The following is a 19,624-nucleotide window of genomic DNA, read 5'->3' as shown; positions in this document are numbered from 1 at the left end:
CCAGTCCAACAGTGGGTGTGCCGTGTGCTCACTTCCTTCTGTCCCCACGTGGGATAGGCGCCGTGGGGAGGCGGACATGGGGTGGCGGGGCGGGAGGGAGAGCTGGACAGACAGATGGACACGGTTGTGGATGAGGCTTTTAATCCGGGCTCAGCCAGGTACAGCACTGGGGACATCCCCAGGCCCAGGGCTGGCGACGTGCCGGGAAGGAACTTGGGTAGAGAGGTGGGAAGTGAAAGCGCAGGGAGGCCATAGCCCTCCAGAGGGGAATTCTAAGACAGACGGTTGAAAGTGAGGCCTTTGAAAAACAATGGGAACATCACCTCCCAAAGAGGGACTGAGGTGGCTGGAGGAACCAGAGCCGCTTCTGCACTCTGCACCAAGGGTCGCGTGTGGATGTCAGGAGAGCGGCGTATGCCTGTGGAGCCTCTGCTCGCTTCCTGCTCAGAAAGCCAGAAGAGAGCCGGGGCAGGTCACCAGGGCACCAGACACTCACCAAGCGGCCACCAGGACTGGGGTGAGAGGACAGAGGAAGGACACTGTGTCCCCAAACCCTGCCCTTGTGTCCTGACGGCCCTAGAACTTGGAGGCGTCAGGACACAACACAGACTCAAGGCTCCTGGATTGAAAATGTGGAGGGCTTGGGCTGGGCGTGGTGGCTCACACTTGTAGTTCCAGCGCTTTGGGAGGCCCAGGTGGGAAGATCACTTGAGCCCAGGAGTTCAAGACCAGCCTGGGCAATATAGTGAGACCCTGTCTCTACAAAGAAAAAAAAAAAAAGAAAAAAGCCAGGTGTGGTGGCATGCACCTGTGGTCCTAGCTATTCAGGAGGCTGAGGCAGGAGGATTGCTTGAACCCAGGAAGTTGAGGGTGCAGTGAGCTATGATCACGCCACTGCACTCCAGTCTGGGTGACAGAGCAAGACCCTGTCTCAAAAAAAGAAAAAAAAAGAAAGAAAGAAAATGTGGAGGGCTCTAGGACAAGGACAGCCATTCTGGCCCCAGAGCCCTGCCTCCCACTCTGGAATGCAGCCGTCCCTTCCCGTCTAGGGTGTGAGGGCTCGGGACCTGGGTGGATGTGCTGTGATGGGCCTCCAGGCCCCAGCCCCACCGTCACTGGGCTGAACCCCTAGCGGCCTGTACCCAGAGAATGGTGCGGGTCCGGCTATCCTCCCACGAGAACAGGGGCTCATAGCCGAAATGGCGCTGAGCCTTGTCGGTGCTGACGGTGAAGGTGGTGTTGGCCACGGCCAGAGTGTAGGGGTTCAGCAGGGGTGCGTAGAGCACCAGCGGCCGCAGCAGCCACTGCAGCAGGGCATTGAGGGCAGCCAGGAACACCAGCAGCCAGTAGGGCAGCAGTGGGCGGGCGCCTACCAGCCGCAGTCCGCAGGGGCCCAGGAACTCCATGTTGAAGTCCTCGTAGCTCTTGTAGGGCGATCCATCGTAGCAGAAGTATACCTGGCCACCCATCAGGGCTGCCCGCTGCTCCAGCTCCCGGGCTGCCAGCACGTGCATCCAGGCAACATTGCCTGCCGGTGGCAGAAGAGAGGCGGACACACCCTGAGCGCCCTTGCAACACCACATCGAGGCTGCTCTCCTGGGCCACCCCCTCTTTGGGCCCAGGTAGTTGCCACCCACATCCCCACAGCAGCCTGGGAAAGGCTGCCTTCTCCCTCGCCCTGGTAGTCACTTGCTCTCCTGGGCCAGCCTGCATCTGCAAAGAACCTGGGGAGAGGATGGAGAAGCCAGGACCTGCGTGGCGGGCCCTGAGAGGCTTGGGGACTGCAGGATGGAGCGGCAGGTGACCTTATTCCCTGTGTAGATGCTACTTCCTCTAAAAAATATAGTTTTAGAGACAGGGTCTCTCTCTGTCATCCAGGCTAGAGTCCAGTGGTGCGGTCATAGCTCACTGCAGCCTCCAACTCCTGGGCTCAGGCCATCCTCCCGCCTCAGCCTCCTAAAGTGCTGGGATTATAGATGTGAGCCACTGAACCCAGCCCTTTTAGTGCTGTGTAGACACTGTCCCTCTCCTCTCCCCTCCTGGGGAATGGCTGCTCCCATAGCTACAATCTTCTCTGTAGCCTATGATACACTTTTTAATGTCCCAACTTACATGGATCCTGTATTCTCTGCAGGCTGTGGAGACACATAATCACAGTCTACCTTGGCCCATGTATAGACAATATTTTTCTAGCCAGAGTCCACACTTCTCTCCCAGGGCCATGTGGGTCCCGCCCCCTTCTAGAGCAAGTCCTCATGCCATATTCTCAGCCTCCCCCTTCCTAGCCCAGTCCTCACCCACATAGACCCGGCCATGCTCCACAGAGGCCGGGATGGCCCGGAAGAGCCAACCTCCCAGGCGCAGGCCCTGGCGGTAGAAGTCCCTCATGATCTGGTGGCCTTCACCGTAGATGCCCGTGGGACGAAGGGCACATGTCACCAGGGGCAGCCCCCCACGGACCTGGTGGCAAAGGCAGGCACTGCTGAGACTTGGGACCCGACAGCTCGCTCTCGGCCCTGGCCTCCTTGGGCTAGCGGGGTAAGTGGGTGTGCCGGGCAGGAGCCCCATTTCTGCGCCTCCTTTTTCTGGGCTCACCTTCCTCCCGTTGGCCTCCAGGACCAGCCACTCAGCCAGGGCCTTGCTGCAAGGATAGGGGTGCCTATGCACTGCTTCGTATGGGGTGTCTTCGTTGCCCCTGGCGGGAGGAGAAGGAAGACTCAATGCTGAGGGAAATGGGCTCTTAGAGGACAGGAGGGCCTGCCACTCACCTGTAGAAGGGGTGACCTTTGGTGTTAGGCCCCACAACTTCCATGCTGCTGGTGTAGACCAGGAACCGTGTTCCAGTCTGCACACAAGCCTCGATCACATTCCGGGTGCCTGGCAGAGGAGGGGGCGTATCCAGGCTGCAGCTTCCTCCCTCTCTGCATCTTCCTCCTCCCCATCCCAGGTCCAGGGAAAAGAACGACAGGTCAGGGGAGGCGGGGGCAGGGCTGTCAATAGGACAACTTGTCCCAGGGGAGTCACAGGAGGTCAAGGCCAGAGTGGGGAACAAGCAGGCAAGATGGCCAGGAGTGTCCAGGGCTCCTCACCCTGCACGTTGACCTCATGGATGGTCTCGGGACTGGCCCTGCCAAACACGTCTACCAGCCCTGCCGTATGGATGACCACATGGGCTCCGGCCACAGCTGCTGCCACCTCATGGGCCTGGGTCACGTCCCCCTGGATGGCAGTCACCCTCACAGGCCCTGGCCAGGGTTGGAGGACACAGGCCATGTCACAGCTGGGTCCAGAGGCCAGAGGCTGGGTTCATCTTCCACTCTGGAGTCACGTTCCCAATGTGACTCACTCGAACCATCCATGTGGACAGAAACCAGCATCATCTGTTCCACTGCAGGGGTGGGGATCCCAGCTTGGGAAGGGGTGGGGATCCCAGCTTGGGAAGGGGTGGGGAAGCGTCCACACCCTCTCCACCACAAGCTCCCCCAACAAGAACCTGTCTTCAGCTCCTCTAGCCAGGGACCCAGGTGTCGGTCAAAGACCCGCAGCTCCCCGAGTCGGGGCTCCTGCTGCAGCAGCATTCGCACCACATGCTCTCCCAGGAAGCCGCAGCCCCCTGTGACCAGGTACACCAGCTTCTGGGCCTGTGCAGAGTCGGCCATGCCTGGCTGGGGAAGAGACCTTGGCTCACCCAGGGGCTGGCTGCCACCTGCCGCAACCACCTGTTACTGCTGGAGGTGCCCTGGAGCGGTGACAAGACTGGCGTTTATGGGGAGGGCAGAGCTGATCCTGGGAGCTGCAGCAACCAGGCCACCTGCCGTCTGCCCCTGCTGATGGCTGAGTTATGGAGAGAGGGACGGGCTTGGGGTACAGGAAGGGGTCAGGGTTTAGGGAGAGAGATTTGAAGGCAGTAATAGGGTGGGGAGCCCAGGAGTTGAGGGAGGTGGAGGGAAGGTTATAGGAAGGCGGGAAGGGCCGGATGGAGGGAAAGGCCACTTGGGCACTGGCAGCGCCTCTGCCTACCTGCAGCCGCTGTCCCAGGGTGCCCAGACTGGCCCGGAGGGGCCCTCTTCTTTCGTCCAGGGCTGGCCGGCCCGCACACCGTCCCCTTCCGCTGGCTCCTCCTTCTCCCTCCTGCCCCATTCCAGGAACAGAGACCCGCCCAGCCACAACCCCCACCACTCTTGCCCCAAGGCGCCCCCTGGCGGCCACTGTGTGCTCCACTGGCATCCGGAGCCAGCGGAGAACTTGCGGGGATGAAGCTCGAACTTGCAGAGTGGGCTGAAGGGCTCTGGGGCTGTGGGTGGAGCCAGCGGTGACCTCATCCCACAGTGTGACCTCAGGCCTTCCCTCTTGCTGGGCTTCCCAGGAAGCCAGAGGCTCAATCGCAGCTGCGATTGTAGGAAGGGGAGGCCTGACCTTGGCACCGCCCTGGCGGGCACTGGTGGGGTATTCCTGGTGCGGGTGCGGCTGCTGCAGCCTGTCAGGGGGTCCAAGACAGTCTCGGGGCCTCTGCAGGTCTGGGCTCTTGCCTGAAGGTCCCTTTACCTGCCCCACACTTCAGGTACCCACTTTTCTCTCTCTTCATCTTGCCCAACCCTCCGTGCCCTCCACCCCCAACCCCTCGCTCCTGCCCAAATACACCAACCAAACACTTTTGTACAATAAAGTTTAATCACAATTATAAAAATGTGGCGTCGGGTTTGCACTATTAACATATGTACAGTCCAGCCCGGCAGAAGGGGCCCACCCCACCATCCTGGCCTGGCTGAGCCGGGGCGTGACACCAGGGTGGGAGGGTGACCCTCAGGGTCTGGCAGAAACAGATGAGGCAGGGTTCCAGGCACGGAGTCCCCAGGACTGGGGGTGCAGAGCCCCCCCAGGGGGAGAACATGGCCACTGCCCCAGAGACCCCTAAACTGGGGAGGGGTACACGCAGGGCATAAGGGGAAGTCCCCATTAACACAAAGCGAGAGGACTGTGCAGCCCCCCAGGACAGAATCTGTACAGGCCGGCACCCCAGGTTTCCACAGGAAACAGCTGCTGGCTGCTACAAAACATTTACAGCTTCTTCTCCGCAAAGAAAAACAATCAGGGGGTGGTGGGCAGGGGTGACAGGAGAGGCAGAAGCTGCCTCCAGGGACTGAGGCTCCCTCGCTGGGCTTGGGGTCCCCAACCCCACGCTTGGAGATGGGGGCATGTGGGCCCTGCTAAGCCCACTAAGGCTGGGGGGGTGCTGGGAGCTCAGGGCACCAGGGGGAATAAATAGGGGTGTGGGCACCCGTCCTGCCCCACCTCAGTTTAGGGAGCCCCGGCAGCTCTCTGTGCCACACAGACACGGGATCTTGTTGTCTTCCAGTGGGAACTTGTAGTCATAGGTGATCTCCTCGTCCACGCCAATGGGCTGCTTGGAGTAGATCACGATCTTCTTCTGGGACTCGATGGTGATGACCTTGGCGTAGCAGTTGGGCTGCAGATGGAAGGGCGTGTGAGCCGTGGCCACCCCCACCGACCCCCAACTCCTGCCCCAGCTGGCCCCTGGCGCACCGTGCAGCAGTGGTTGATGAATCTGGCCAGGTTGCCACACTTGGTGGCATCGATGATGGTGTCGTGGTCCACCCGGAACAGGTAGCTGCTGCCAATGCCCTCCTGCACGTAGCGCTTCTCCCGCATGTCGGCCACCATCTGCCAGGGTGAGATGCGACGGTCAGGGAAGAGTCCCCCACTTCCTGCCCCTGAGCACGCCTGCCAGCCAGTACCTCAGGTCCACACCCACCAGGCCTGGAGCTGCAGTTCTGCCTGCGGCTCCCGCTAACCCGGCACTGACTCTCTCGACTGCTTCCAGGAGCCCTCCCTCTTTGGGGCAGCATCCTAAGCCTCTGGTGGCCATTCTAAGTCACCCGCAGGGGACTCCAGGGAAATCTGCACTGGGTAGGAGAGCCACTGGCTTCTTCGAGCATCTGCCTGGTCACAGTGGGGTCCCCGGACTGCCAGGGCAAGTCTGGGGCTGGGGATGCTCCTGAAATGACAGTGGCCATGTCACCGACGGCACCCCACTCATCGCTAGTCCCTGGACCTCTCTCCAAAACAGGCACCTGTTGGCTGCCGCCGGCCAACGCAAATGGCAGGCCGCCTATGTCAGGCCCCGCACCTCCGTGTGAGGAGCAACCCTTACTTCCCAGAAGACAGTGAGGAGCCTCTGCGCACCCTCCTCGGGTGACCTCACTCCCTTCCAGAGCCTCAGCCGCCAGCTATGTGGTGGGGACTCCTCCCAAACTTCCATTTCCAGCCAAAAGCCACCTCAGTGGAGCTGCTGGGCGTCGTCCCCTAGATGTCCCTGGGGCATTGCAACCCCACATGTCCAGACTGGAGCTCATCTTGACCACATATTTGTTGTTCCTCCTCGCACCCATCTCACTGGCCATCCCACCATACTCCCGGCAGCTAAGAGCAGCACCGAGAGAGGGCCTCCCGTCCCCCCTCACCCTCTCACTGCTGAGCCCAGCCAACCACCTTGCACCCAAAGCCTCCTCTCTGTCACCTCTGCTGCCACTGCTTGGGTTGGGCCACCCTTGCCTTTGCCTGGACACTGGTGTCAGCCTAGACATGGAGCTCACTAGCCATGGGGCCCTCTCCTGAGGAAGGACCCTCTCCTGCAGAAAGCTCCAGGACTTTCCTCCTCTCACCACAGGCCCGAGTGGATTCACAGGCTCCCAAGCCCTTGCGGTCTGGGCTCCCCGTTACCTCCAGCCGCACGTCGTTGCCACTGACCCGTTTTTTTTGTTTGTTTTTTTTTTGAGACGGAGTCTTGCTCTGTCGCCCAGGGTGGAGTGCAGTGGCGCGATCTTGGCTCACTGCAGCCTCCGCCTCCCAGGTCCAAGCGATTCTCCTGCCTCAGCCCCCCAAGTAGCTGGGATTATAGGCGCCTGCCACCACGCGCCTGGCTAATTTTTGTATTTTTAGTAGAGACAGGGTTTCACCATATTGGCCAGGCTGGTCTCGAACTCCTGACCTCGGGTGATCTGCCTGCCTCGGCCTCCCAAAGTGCTGGGATTACAGGCGTGAGCCACCGCGCCTGGCCATGGCCCTGGTTTCTAATGAGCCAAACTGACCTCCTCACTCTCACAAGACGCCCTGCCTCCAGGTTCGTGCACATGGTGTCTCGCAACCAAGTGCACACACACTGCCACTTGTCTGGGCCTGCGAGCTCCTTTCAGCTTTGCTCAAGCACCATGGTCTCTGGGAGGTCTTAGGCCCCCCAGGTGTGTGTTCCCATAGCCCAACTCCCCAGATCTTGTTAATACCAAACACCATCCTTTTGGCTTTTGTTTTTTCTAGAGACACGGTCTCGCCCTGTTGCCCAGGCTGGAGTGCAGTGGTGCAATCTTGGCTCACGGCAGCCTCCACCTCGTGGTCTCAAGTGATCCTCCCACCTCCGCCTCCCAGGTAGCTGGAACCACAGGCACGCACCACCACGCCCGGCTAGCTTTTGTATTTTTTGCAGAAACGGGGTCTGGCAATACTGCTCAGGCTGGAACACCATCCTTTTGTGTGGATACTTGTTCCGTGCCTGTCCTCCCGCTTCCCAGGCCCTTTGAAAGGGAGCAGCGCTTGGCCGGATGCAATGGCTCATGCCTGTAATCCCAGCACTTTTGAGAGGCCAAGGCAAGCAGATCACAAGGTCAGGAGATTGAGACCATCCTGGCCAACATGCTGAAACCCCGTTTCTACTAAAAATACAAAAATTAGCTGGGCATGGTGGCGCATGCCTGTAGTCCCAGCTACTCGGGAGGCTGAGGCAGGAGAATCGCTTGAACCCAGGAGGCAGAGGTTGCAGAGCGCTGAGATCACACCACTGCACTCCAGCCTGGCGACAGAGAGAGACTATGTCTCAAAAAAAAAAAAAGGGAGCAGTGCCATCAGCCGTGCCTCCTGCTGGACCACTGACACCTGCTGACCACATCAGAGGGAGGCTGGTCTCACTGGCTAGGTACCAAGGCTAGGGAGTGTGCAAGGCTTTAACCGGACAAATGGCATGTGTGTGAGCCCCCATGCTGTCTTGTTGCATCAGAAGCCGGGGCGGGGCTGGGAGCGCAGCCTCACCTGACGGATGTTCTGACCCACGTATTCGATGACCATCTCATCAGCAGCAATGGGTTCCATGGCAAACAGACCCCACTCGTGGATCCGGCTCCGGCCAAATCGGAGCTTCTTCTTCCGGAACTGGGGGGCAGACGGGAGACTCAACTGCCAGACACCTCCCACACCCCAGACCCTCGCTCTTCCCACAGACTTCCTGGGCAGAGGGCGTTCTGGCCACTTACCCCCCAACTCCACTCGAGGGAACCACAGAAGCCTGCTGGGTGGTCCCCTGGCCTCTGCCCCTTCTTGCCCCACCCCATCCCATCGAGCCCCTCCTGCAGCCCAGCCTCACCTTGAGCTGGTTGAGTTTTAGCAGGTCACTGTCCATGATGGCAGAGGTACCGATGGCACTCAGCAGCCGCCGCTGCTCGGACCGGCGCTCGGACAGCACGCGGTTCGTCCCCTGTGAGACACAGGGCAGGGAAGAGGTGAGCAGGGCAGGGAGGAGGTGAGCAGGGCAGGGAGGTGAGTGGCAGGAGGACGATGCGGCGGCGGGGTTGGGCCCACCTGAGTGTCCACGCCCTCCAGCTGCCGGGCCGAAACTGGGCACACGTCCAGGTACTTGTCCTTCTCCTTCTTGCTGATGGGGTAGTAGCCTTCGCTGCGGGCCGAGCCTGTCTGGTGCTCCCGGGGCCCGTCCTGGGGCCGCCGCTTGCGTTTTGGGGTGGTCAGGTTGGTGAGTGCAAGGTGTTAAGGAAGAGAACGGCTCCTCACTGGCCACCTGCATCCCAGCCAAAGGAGAAGGCGGGGCCCACGCCGCTGAGCATACCCAGGAGAGGGAGAGGGGAGGAAGCCCCAGCCCCACTGTTCCTGCCAGAAATGCTTTGGAAGGCAGAAAAGAGGCACCAGGCAGACAGAAAAGATGGCTTGGAGTCAGAGGGGAGGCAGACAGAGTGGGGGACAGATGCAGGTGCCAGGAGGGGTCGGGGGAGGACCCAAGCCCAGGGAAGGCCACCCACACTCAGGATATTTGTGTGATGGACCCAGTGAGTGTCGTTGAGCCAGTCGGCCCCACTCGTCTGCTGCAGCAGCCGCTCGTACGTGAGCCGCAGGTAACTCATGTCCTCTGAGTCCAGGCCTGAGTTCCAAATGTCATACAGGATGGTCATCTGTTCAAACTCACTGCGTGGCTCATAGGCGCGGGGCGGCGGCGGCGGGGGTGGGGGCGGCGGGCGGCGGCGCCGGGCATGGGAGCGGAGGCTGCGCCTCCGGAGGGCACCCTCCCCATCGCTGCTGCTGCTGCTGTCAGAGGACTCCTCCTCCTCTTCCTCCCCCTCTTCTTCCTCCTCCTCTTCGCCCTCCTCCCGCTGCTGCTGCAGTTGCTGCGGCTTGGGCTCCTCCGCCTCAGCCACCACCACCTCGGGGGCCTCCAGGACCTCATCAGCTGGGGAACTGAAGAGGGCGGCGGGTGCGGGCACTGGCTCCGGGGGCCGAGGGGCTGGCGCAGGTGGCGTGGGCTTGACAGCCAGGGCATAGTTGTGCTCCAGGAGGATGTGGCTGAGCAGGGGCCCAGGGCGCTCGGCCTCGTCCGATGTCTCTGTGGCCTCTGAGTCTTCAACAGCAGGCAGGGCAGGCAGCCCGCGCCGGGCAGGGGTCAGGGCCAGGTCGGCCAAGACCGCCAGGTCCACCTCTGTCCCTGGCTCAGCCTCCTCTTCCTCGGTGGCGCGGCCTCGGCCTCCAGCCCGGCTCCGGCCTCCTCGGGACACCTCCTCGGGCCAACTCTTGACCAGAGACGCGTGGTCCAGGGGCAGGTTGCGGATGGTCCGCTCCACGCCCCGGGGGGCCTTGCGGGAGGCTGGGCCGGGAGACTTGGCCTGCGGCGGTGTGACTGGAGGGGGCTCCGGGGCTGGCACCACCTCGATGGCAGAGAAGGAGACAGTTTTCCGGCGTTTTTTGGGTGGAGGCAGGAGCGGGATGGGAGAAGAGGGACGCTCGTCGGGGCGTGGGGCAGGGGCCGGGGGCCCAGCAGGTGGTTCTGGGGGAGGCAGGGGCACACTGGGGGGTGGCTCCTCCATGGGGCCTGGGAAGGAAGCACATAGGAAGGAAAGGAGGTCAGGGAAACCCAGGCTCAGCCGCCCTGGCCGCCCATGACCACAGGCTGTGTGCTCTCCCCCGCTTCTGCCCAGGAACCTCGGAGGGACACAGACGCCCTGGCCTCAGCCCCACATCCCAGCAAGATGAACTCCCTTGACGACAGGGGGTTTTCCACCCGTTCATTCCCGCTGTGACACATGTGGGGGACACTCGGAGTCCACACACACACACCTTCCATGTCCTCCCGGAGCCACAGTCCAACAGGGGACACCACCACAACATAAGCTGTAGCCATGCTGAAAAGGGCGGCACCACTCGCCCTGGACTCCACTTTCCTACCCAGACTGGCGGGACAGCCCTGTGCCCAGGCCCCAGCCATGTCGCATGCCAAGGACCCAGTCAGCCACATTTCAGCTAAAATATCCATTATCTCCATCATAAACAATATTCTCAGTTTAGCAAAGTGAACACGATAGAACCTAAAAAGCGGCATCTTTTTATTAAAATATTTTACGAAACTTGCCTTCCTCCCCATCCCCTACAGAACTTGAACATGCCCTGCAGGGAGGGGCAGGAGACAGCTCTGCTAGAGAAGCAGGGCTGGAGCGGAGATTCCAGGATGCGGGTGGCTGGGGAGGGAACACACTTGCTCAGAGCTAGGGGTGCTGCCTCCCCAGCACACCCCCAGGACGGGGAGTGCATCCTCCCTTGGCCGCCATCCCTGGGAAAGCCTGCATGAGGCTCCCAGAGCCAGCCCAGTGGATTTTGTGCCTAACACAAATCACACCTCTTACGTAGAGTAACTCATGTAATCCTCACAACAGCCCAAAGAGGTTCCTATCTTTTTTTTTTTTTTGAGATGGGGTCTCGCCCTGTCGCCAGGTGGGAGTGCAGTGGCGCAATCTCGGCTCACTGCAACCTCCGCCTCCCGGGTTCAAGCGATTCTCCTGCCTCAGCCTCCTGAGTAGCTGGGACTATAGGCATGCACCACCACAGCCAGCTAAGTTTTGTATTTTTAGTAGAGACAGGGTTTCACCATGTTGGCCAGGATGGTCTCGATCTCTTGACCTCATGATCTGCCCGCCTCGGCCTCCCAAAGTGCTGGGGTTACAGGCGTGAGCCACCGCGCCCAGCAGAGGGTCCTATCTTACAGACAGGAAAACTGAGGCACAGAGATGTGGTCAGTTACCACATGACAGAACAAGCTCTGCTCCCAGGCCATGTGGGTTGAGCTCATGCTCTGAACTGCAGCCCATGGACTCACTGGCTTCACAAATGGCTTCCCCGCTCAGCGCCAACAGGGCCGCCAGCACCAGGCCCGGCCCTAGGAGGCAGCGATTCACCTGAGTCCACCGCACTCCCAACCCTGGCGCCCTGAGCCAGGCCCTTGGCTGCACCTTAGGCTCTACACACCCGCTGGGGTCTCAGCCTGTGGCAGCAACCCACTCCAGGAAGCCAGGGAGGACCCAGACGCGCCCAGGCCTCCTCTCATCTTCCTCCCCACCATGCTGGGGTAGCGCCCCCTACGGACCACCTCGCGCTTCAGCCTGCATGTCCTCAGGAAGCCTTGCTCGAAGGAGAACACACTCCTCCACCAGCACAGCTGCTGCACACACACTTCCCTCTGCGAATGTCCCGAAGGAAACCTGCCCATCCCTTTCATTTAGGAGACAACTTTTGGGGGCACCTGCCCAGTCAATACGACTCCCACCACCTTCCTCTGAGAACTGCTCTACTGCCATGCTCAGGTCCATGGGGCGAGGCCCCAGAAGTCAGTTCCTACTGCATAACCTGCCCCTCCCCAGGGCCATCACTAACATCCCCAGGCAGCAATCACTAAGACGGTGGTGACTGAAACCGGTTCTGGTTATTAGAAACTCAGTGAGCTGGCCGGGCGAGGGGGCTCACGCCTGTAATCCCAGGACTTTGGGAGGCCGAGGCGGGTGGATCACGAGGTCAAGAGATCGAGACCATCCTGACCAACATGGTGAAATCCTGTCTCTACTAAAAATACAAAAATTAGCAGGCGTGATGGCGTGTGCCTTAGTCCCAGCTACTCAGGAGGCTGAGGCAGGAGAATCGCTTGAACCTGGGAGGCTGAGGATGCAGTGAGTCGAGATGGCGCCACTGCATTCCAGCCTGGTGACAGAGCGAGACTCCGTCTCAAAAAAAAAAAAAAAGAGAAGAAACTCAGTGAGCCTTCACTAAGGCCCCCTTGCTCTGAGCCACGGCTCCTCTGTCCTCGGTAACTCAGACTCCCTTGTGGTGCCCTCTCACTATCCAGACACCAAGGAGCTGCCTGCATCTTCCTCTCCTCTTCCACCTCTGCCACCTCCCCAGGGGACTTGGCAATCACGCCTGTTTACCTGGATTCTTCCATCTCCAGTGATCCCCTTCAATCACCCTCAGCTCCCGTCAAGCAGCCACACACCTGGCCTTGTCGACCCCAGAATGGCTCCGCCTTGGAGATTCCCCATCCTCTCCAACATTCCCCACTGTCCATTCAGTCCGCCCCACTGCACCTTCAATTTCCCATCCTTCAGTTTCCCTCTAGCACATCACCCTCTTCCTAACTTCCTCCTCCATCCTGCCAAGACCCCAGGGCCCATACTTTGCCCTCTCTTGTCCCAGCACAGCCCCAGGTCCTCATTCCACCGTACCTTTACCCTGTGGAGCCAGCCAGCAGCCTCTTCTCCCCTCACTCCCAGGCCCCAGCTCTGGCAAGGCCTTCCAGCATGGGGAGGCCCAGGCGAGAGGCTTGCTCTGTCTCCAGGATATAGTGCGGCAGCACAATCACTGTTTACTGCAGCCTCCTCGACCTCCTAGGCTCAAGCAATCCTCCCGACTCAGCCTCCCCAGAAGCTGGGACCACAGGCACGTGCCACTATGCCTGGCTTTTTTGTTGTTGTTGTTGTTAGCCAGACTGGTCTCGAACTTCTGGGCTCAAGAGATCCTCCTGCCTCGGCCTCCCAAAGTGCTGGGATTACATGTGTGAGCCACTGCGCCTAGACTGGAGCAACTTTTCTCCACTTTCCAAGGTTCTTACTCCACCCTTCCTCTCACACTCCGACAGCACAGGGTTAAAAGAGGCCTCAGGCACAACACCCCCATCTCCCTGCCTCCCCACCGAAGGGTATAACTGCATCAGATCTGGAAGCTACTCCACCTCCCCAAAAAGGCCATGCCAGCAAGCATTCCTCTCTCCTGGCACATCTACCTGGCCCCTGTTCCCTTCAGTGGAACATGCCCAAGCCTCACCTACTTGGAAAAACTAACCCCTCCCTCAACCCTGCCCTCTCTTCTTGCTCTCTCTCCAGCTCTGGCTGGTAACCTTGAGTTTGTCCCTGCATCTCACTAAGCCTTGAAGCCATCATCTATACAATGGGAATCATAGGGAGGCTGTGGGGCAAGCGCAGTGGCTCACACCTGTAATCCCAGTACTTTGGGAGGCCAAGGTGGGCTGATAACTTGAGGTCAGGAGTTCGAGACCAGCCTGGGCAACATGGTGAGACCCTGTCTCAACTAAAGATACAAAAATTAGCTAGGCGTGGCAGTATGCACCTGTAATCCCAGCTGCTTGGGAAGCTGAGGCAGGAGAATCGCATGAACCCAGGAAGCGGAGGTTGCAGTGAGTCGAGATTGTACCACTGCACTCCCGGCTGGGTAACACAATGAGACTCCATCTCAAAAAAAAAAAAAAAAAAAAAAGTGGGGGAGGTTGTGGGGATTCAATGAGAAAATGAATTGTCAACATGCTATGCCTTGCCTAGAGCCTGGCACACATAGGTACTTGACACATGGGAGCTGATGTCACAACTCCCAATTCTTTTTTTTTTTTTTTTTTGAGACGAAGTCTCACTCTGTCGCCCAGGCTGGAGTGCAGTGGTACGATTTCGGCTCACCGCAACCTCCACCTCCCACGTTCAGGTGATTCTCCTGCCTCAGGCTCCTGAGCAACTGGGATTACAGGCGCCTGCCAGCATGCATGGTTAATTTTTTTTTTTTTTTTTTTTGGAGACAGTCTCACTCTGTCACCAGGCTGGAGTGCAGTGGCACGATCTCGGCTCACGGTAACTTCTGCTTCCCCGGTTCAAGCGATTACTCCTGCCTCAGCCTCCCGAGTAGCTGGAATTACAGGTGTGCGCCACTATGCCCAGCTAGTTTTTGTATTTTTAGTAGAGACGGGGTTTCACCATGTTGGTGCTGGCCAGGATGGTCTTGATCTCTTGACCTCGTGATCTGCCCGCCTCAACCTTCCCAAGTGCTGGGATTACAGGCATGAGCCACTGCACCCAGCCTAATTTTTGTATTTTTAGTTGAGACGGGGTTTCACCATGTTGGCTAGACTGGTCTCGAACTCCTGACCTCAAGTGATCTGCCCACCTCAGCCTCCCAAAGTGCTGGGATTACAGGTGTGAACCACTGCGCCTGGCCCCAACTCTCCTATCTCAGCAAGAGTGGTCCACCCTTCCAGAAAACTCCCCTCCCCTCATTCCTTAACACCCTGTAACTTGGCTTCAGTCTGAACCACTCAACTGAAATTGATAAGGTCACCAATGACCTCCTAACTGTCAAATGCAACAGATACTTCCTATCTCAGCCTTGCTGGTGGCCTGGTGATACAAGGCCACTCCCTGCTTTGCAGAACCTCTCCACTACCTGCTTCCCTTCTCGCCTCTGGTCACCGCTCTCAGCCTCCTTGGGTCCTGCTTGCCCGCCGCTCGCACAGGATGGGAAGGCTCTGCCCTTTCTCTCCCTCCACTCGCCTAGCTGGGTCTACAAGTGAATTCACCGCTACATTTTCTTTTTTTTTTTTTTTTTTTTCCCAGGCTGGAGTGCAGTGGCGCGATCTCGGCTCACTGCAAGCTCCGCCTCCCGGGTTCACGCCATTCTCCTGCCTCAGCCTCTCCGAGTAGCTGGGACTACAGGTGCCCGCCACCACGCCCGGCTAATTTTTTGTATTTTTAGTAGAGACGGGGTTTCACCGTGGTCTCCACCTCCTGACCTTGTGATCCGCCCGCCTCGGCCTCCCAAAGTGCTGGGATTACAAGCGTGAGCCACCACGCCCGGCCTTACACTTTCAAGACCTAAGCACCGACCTCATATCCAGCCTACGGTTCTTTCCAGACCCCAGATCCATGGATCCAACTGCCACTGTTTCTACTGGGAAGCCCGAGGGGCATCTCAAACACAACCCCAACTACACTCATCAGTTTTCTTCCTAATCCTGGTTTTCTTCCCAAGTTTCTTTTCCTGGGGAAGTTTAACCAAGTCATCCTACCTCCTAAATTTCCCTCCAATCCTCACCCCCATTTCCACTCTTCTGCCACATTAGAACCCCTCGGCTTTGGTTCATGCCATTAAATCTCACCTGCATCCTTTCAAATCTCCTCATGTCACCCACCTCCTTCCTCCTCTCTTCCAAATCTCTCCTCCTCTTGCTAGAATGGGCTTTCTGAAATGCAGATATGGTCAGGCCCCTCTCCTTCCTGCTCTGATGGGAATGGAAGAGGACTAAGATCCATGTCTTCTGACCTGCCGGTGACCCCACAGGCCCTTCTGCTACCCAATGGGCCCAGAAGAGGTTGGAGAGTCATCTGAGGTGTAATGAGAGCCTCAACTCCCCTCTCACGGGGTCTGGAGCTTAGTAGAGTGCACCAGTGTGAGGAGGTCTTCCTGTGGGCGCTGCCTATCTCAGACCACAACAACATGCAACTGGGAGATCCCTGGGGGGCCATGCACATCTTCACAGCACATCTTATTTTTGAGATGGAGTCTCACTCTGTTGCCCAGGCTGGAATGCAGTGGCATGATCTCCACTCACTGCAACCTCCACCTCCCGGGTCCAAGCGAGTCTCGTGCCTCCACCTCCCAAGTAGCTGGGACTACAGGCACACAACCCCACATCTGGCTAATTTTTGTATTTTCTGGTAGAGACAGGGTTTCACCATGTTGACCAGGCCAGTCTCGAACTCCTGACCTCAAGTGATCTGCCCGCCTCGGCCTCCTAAAGTTCACAGCACATCTTGAACACTGACTTATTTGAGCTAACCTTGCAACACCCAAAGTCCAAGCTATCACCATAATTCGCCTTACATTCTACAATAGCCACTTAAGAGGCACCCTACATCCACTGTGGCCCCTTTCCAAGCTTTCTCTGCACTGCATTTTTTCGAAACATACATCTGACCATGTCATTCCTCTGATGGGTTTCTACTTCAAAATAAAGGCCAAATTCCTGACATGGCTGGCCTATTTGTCTACTGGGCCCAACCCTCACTCACCTCTCCAGTTTCAGCCACCCCAGCGCCCCCTTGTGCTCAACCCTCTGAAGGGTCGGCTTTCTTCCAGTCTTCCAACCCGCTGCTTCCCCTGCTGGAGGGCCTTTGCACACGCTAAGCCAGCCGTGCTGCCTGCTTTGCCCAGACTTCAGCCCAGCAGTACCTCAGCAGGAAGCCTTCCTCCTCCTGCAGATGTGCTCCGGCTGGCTGCCCTGTGCCTCTTCCTGGTGCTTCTCATGGTTCGTAACCACAGGTTTTCCTAGGTTTTTTTTTTTTTTTTTTTTTGAGACTGAGTCTCACTGCCACCCAGGCTGGAGTGCAGTGGTGTGATCTTGATCTTGGCTCACTACAACCTCTACCTCCTGGGCTCAAGTGATCCTCCCACCTCAGCCTCCCGAGCAGCTGGGATCACAGGTGTGTGCCACCACACCTAGCTAATTTTTGTAATTTTTGTAGAGATAGGGTTTCACCATGTTGCCCAGGCTGGTCTTTTTTTTTTTTTTCTTTTTTTGAGACGGAGTCTCGCTCTGTCGCCCAGGCTGGAGTGCAGTGGTGCGATCTCAGCTCACTCTAAGCCTCTGCCTCCTGGGTTCACGCCATTCTCCTGCCTCAGCTTCCCGAGTAGCTGGGACTACAAGCACCTGTCACCACACCTGGCTAATTTTTTGTATTTTTTAGTAGAGATGGGGTTTCACCATGTTAGCCAGGATGGTCTCGATCTCCTGACCTCGTGATCTGCCTGTCTCGGCCTCCCAAAGTGCTGGGATTACAGGCATAAGCCACCGCGCCTGGCCTCCTATGTATTTCTTACTCAATGAAGATGTCTTTCCCTATAGACTGTAAGCACGGTAAGAGTGAGAACACTGCCTGTGAGGCTCAGCATCCCATCCCCGTACCTACTGTTTGGCTGCGATGAGCACTCAATAAATATCTACTGCTTGAAAGAGCGGTTTCCTCAGCAGGCTAAGCTATGCGAATGTGCTAGAGTGTAACAACTAGACGAACAAATGAACAAAGGAAAGCAGCTAGGACCAAGTTCTGTGTTGATGTTACTACTTGTTTTCTACCTATTTGCCCATTTAATCACCTGCACTTGTTCACTACTCACTGAAGAACAGGCTTAAGAAAAATTAGGAGGAAGAACTTATTCAATAGGGCACTTTCTCCTTAATTTACTTAAGAAGAGACCAACCCATTTTACTTTAGTAGCTAGCTTAGCCTGGGGTTCTGTAAATCACAACAGTGCAGTTTGAGTGTGTCAGACAATCAATGTCTCTAGAAAGGAGTGACAGGAGATGGTGACATTTTCTTTGTATGTTTTTCTAATAAAGTCACACACTTGTACACAATAAATGCAAGCATCAGTTTTCTCTCACACACACACACACACACACACACACACACACACACACACACACACACACAGAGATCCAACCAACAACCCTGTGGCACCTACCTGCAGGCCTTGCTGGAGACGCCTCCTGTTCGGGCAGGGGTGTGACTGGGGAGCCTGCAACCCTCTCTGGCACTGGCACCTCCACAGGTGCTGGCGTGGGCACTGGGACTTCCCTGGGAGGCGGGGAGGCTGAGGGAAGGGCTGCTGGCTGCTCCTCTTCCTCTTCATCTTCAGAGGAGGACTCAGAGGATGAAGAGGACGAGGAAGATGAGGACGAGGAGGAGGAGGAGGATGAGGAGCTGGAAGAGCTGCTGCTCTCGGAGTCCGATGTGCTGTCATTTTCGCCATCTGAGTCAGCATACAGAGAACATTTGGAGGACGAATCGCTTTCCTCGTCCTCGCCTGGAAATCCAGAAGGGGCAGTCAGGAGAGGTGGGCAGACCTCACTTGGCCAGCCGTGGGCTCCTCACTCACTCCCTGCTGTGGATGCTGGGCTCTGGGCTAGGGATGGGGAAGTCCAACAGACCAAGGAGCTGCATAAGCAAATCATTTTCATGTGGGATAAACATCAGCACGCGCAGAGGATGGCAAAGGAAGCCCTAGACTCTATCTGAAGAGGCCCGACAAGGAAGGCATCCTGGGGGACAAGCTGAACTCAAGGACAAGGAGTCCACCACACAGACATGGGGACTGCACAGGGATGTCCGAAGCAAGAGGAAGTGGAGGCTTGGAGACTGGGAAGCAGGCTGCTCTGGCACTCAAACCTTACTAAGGTGGGTCTCAGGACCCAGTCTGGACGAAAGACTGGGTGAAAAAGGATTCTGGGCTGAAAAGGTTAAAAAACATGGCAGGCAGGCCGGGCGCGGTGGCTCACGCTTGTAATCCCAGCACTTTGGGAGGCCAAGGCGGGCCGATCACGAGGTCAGGAGATCGAGACCACGGTGAAACCCCATCTCTACTAAAAATACAAAAAATTAGCCGGGCGTGGTGGCGGGCACCTGTAGTCCCAGCTACTCCGAGAGGCTGAGGCAGGAGAATGGCATGAACCCGGGAGGCGGAGCTTGCAGTGAGCCGAGATCGCGCCACTGCACTCCAGCCTGGGTGACAGAGCGAGACTCCATCTCAAAAAAAAAAAAAAACATGACAGGCTCTATATTCTGAGACTGCTCATGTACGGGAAGGGCTTGAAGAAACTGAAGAATTTCACAGTTTTTGAGGAACAGAATTGGATAAGTTAGACTAGAAGGTGGTGGCAGCTGGGGAGCAGACTGGAGGAGGGCAAGATGGAGCTGAACAGAGCAGGGCCAGGAGATAAACGGCCCATGGTGTCGACCTGGGGAGATGCCCTGTGGAGAACAAGTTGCCAGGAAGGACCTTATGGAGGAAGTCACAGGGTCAGGAGTGCATTTTAGGAAAGAGATTCTATAAGCAGTTTGGAAAATGGACTGGAACAGAGGGAGAAGGACAGAAAGAGAGACAGGGAAAGCAGTCAAGACTGCTGCAAGAGGCTGGGTGCAGTGGCTCACACCTGAAAGCCCAGCACTTTGGGAGGCCGAGGTGGGTAGATCACTTGAGGTCATGAGTTCGAGACCAGCCTGGCCAACATGGTAAAACCCCATCTCTGCTAAAAACACAAAAATTAGCCAGGTGTGGTGGCTCACACCTGTAATCCCAGCACTTTGGGAGGGTGAGGCAGGAAAATCGCTGGAACCAGGGAGGCGGAGGTTGCAGTGAGCCAAGATCGCATCACTGCACTCCAGCCTGGGCAACAAAG

At 57.7% G+C, this 19,624-nt stretch overlaps 2 protein-coding genes across 9 annotated transcripts in view; both read right to left on the bottom strand.

Moving 5' to 3' along the window:
* Positions 1-96: 96 nt before the first annotated feature.
* Positions 97-4,496, bottom strand: HSD3B7 (hydroxy-delta-5-steroid dehydrogenase, 3 beta- and steroid delta-isomerase 7). 5 transcript variants are annotated; one of them, XM_058440941.1, is made up of 8 exons: positions 4,021-4,496; positions 3,494-3,665; positions 3,090-3,245; positions 2,769-2,877; positions 2,298-2,695; positions 1,374-1,528; positions 665-759; positions 126-440 (listed from the first exon to the last, which is right to left on the bottom strand). In XM_058440941.1, exons 1-8 carry the CDS (start codon positions 4,225-4,227, stop codon positions 320-322), a joined length of 1,413 nt encoding a protein of 470 aa, XP_058296924.1. In that variant the 5' UTR covers positions 4,228-4,496; the 3' UTR covers positions 126-319. The 5 variants fall into 5 exon arrangements, with proteins under 5 accessions (XP_058296925.1, XP_058296924.1, XP_032013087.1 ...); XM_058440942.1 differs by lacking the exon at positions 665-759 and having other exon boundaries at positions 97-440; XM_032157196.2 differs by having other exon boundaries at positions 126-1,528; positions 2,298-2,460; positions 2,596-2,695.
* Positions 4,497-4,651: 155 nt separating this feature from the next.
* The window catches only part of SETD1A (SET domain containing 1A, histone lysine methyltransferase), a 32,627-nt gene continuing 17,654 nt past the window's right edge, over positions 4,652-19,624 (bottom strand). For 3 of the 4 annotated variants that reach the window (XM_032157191.2, XM_032157192.2, XM_058440933.1), the window contains 7 exons: positions 17,911-18,252; positions 9,110-10,159; positions 8,647-8,819; positions 8,432-8,542; positions 8,101-8,220; positions 5,545-5,682; positions 4,675-5,467 (listed from right to left, as the gene is read on the bottom strand). In XM_032157191.2, the coding sequence (XP_032013082.1) occupies positions 5,294-5,467; positions 5,545-5,682; positions 8,101-8,220; positions 8,432-8,542; positions 8,647-8,819; positions 9,110-10,159; positions 17,911-18,252 (2,108 nt within the window). In that variant the 3' untranslated portion in view covers positions 4,675-5,293. Of the gene's footprint in view, positions 5,468-5,544; positions 5,683-8,100; positions 8,221-8,431; positions 8,543-8,646; positions 8,820-9,109; positions 10,160-17,910; positions 18,253-19,624 lie in introns of all 4 variants that reach the window. The other variant, XM_032157190.2, reaches the window with a different exon arrangement.

This window comes from Hylobates moloch, unplaced genomic scaffold, assembly GCF_009828535.3.
Source record: "Hylobates moloch isolate HMO894 unplaced genomic scaffold, HMol_V3 SCAFFOLD_6, whole genome shotgun sequence".
In the NCBI taxonomy this organism is placed as follows: domain Eukaryota; kingdom Metazoa; phylum Chordata; class Mammalia; order Primates; family Hylobatidae; genus Hylobates; species Hylobates moloch.
The sequence above is the reverse complement of the archived record's forward strand: the minus strand, read 5'-3'. Positions and strand labels throughout refer to the sequence as shown.

Coding starts and splice junctions, on each gene's coding strand:
- HSD3B7 (XM_058440940.1), bottom strand. CDS start 4,227: ATGCCAGTGGAGCACACAGTGGCCGCCAGGGGGCGCCTTGGGGCAAGA. Junction 3,246..3,493: donor GCTAGAGGAGCTGAAGACAG/GTTCTTGTTGGG, acceptor AACCCTGGCCAG/GGCCTGTGAGGGTGACTGCC. Junction 2,878..3,089: donor CCATGAGGTCAACGTGCAGG/GTGAGGAGCCCT, acceptor CTCCTCTGCCAG/GCACCCGGAATGTGATCGAG.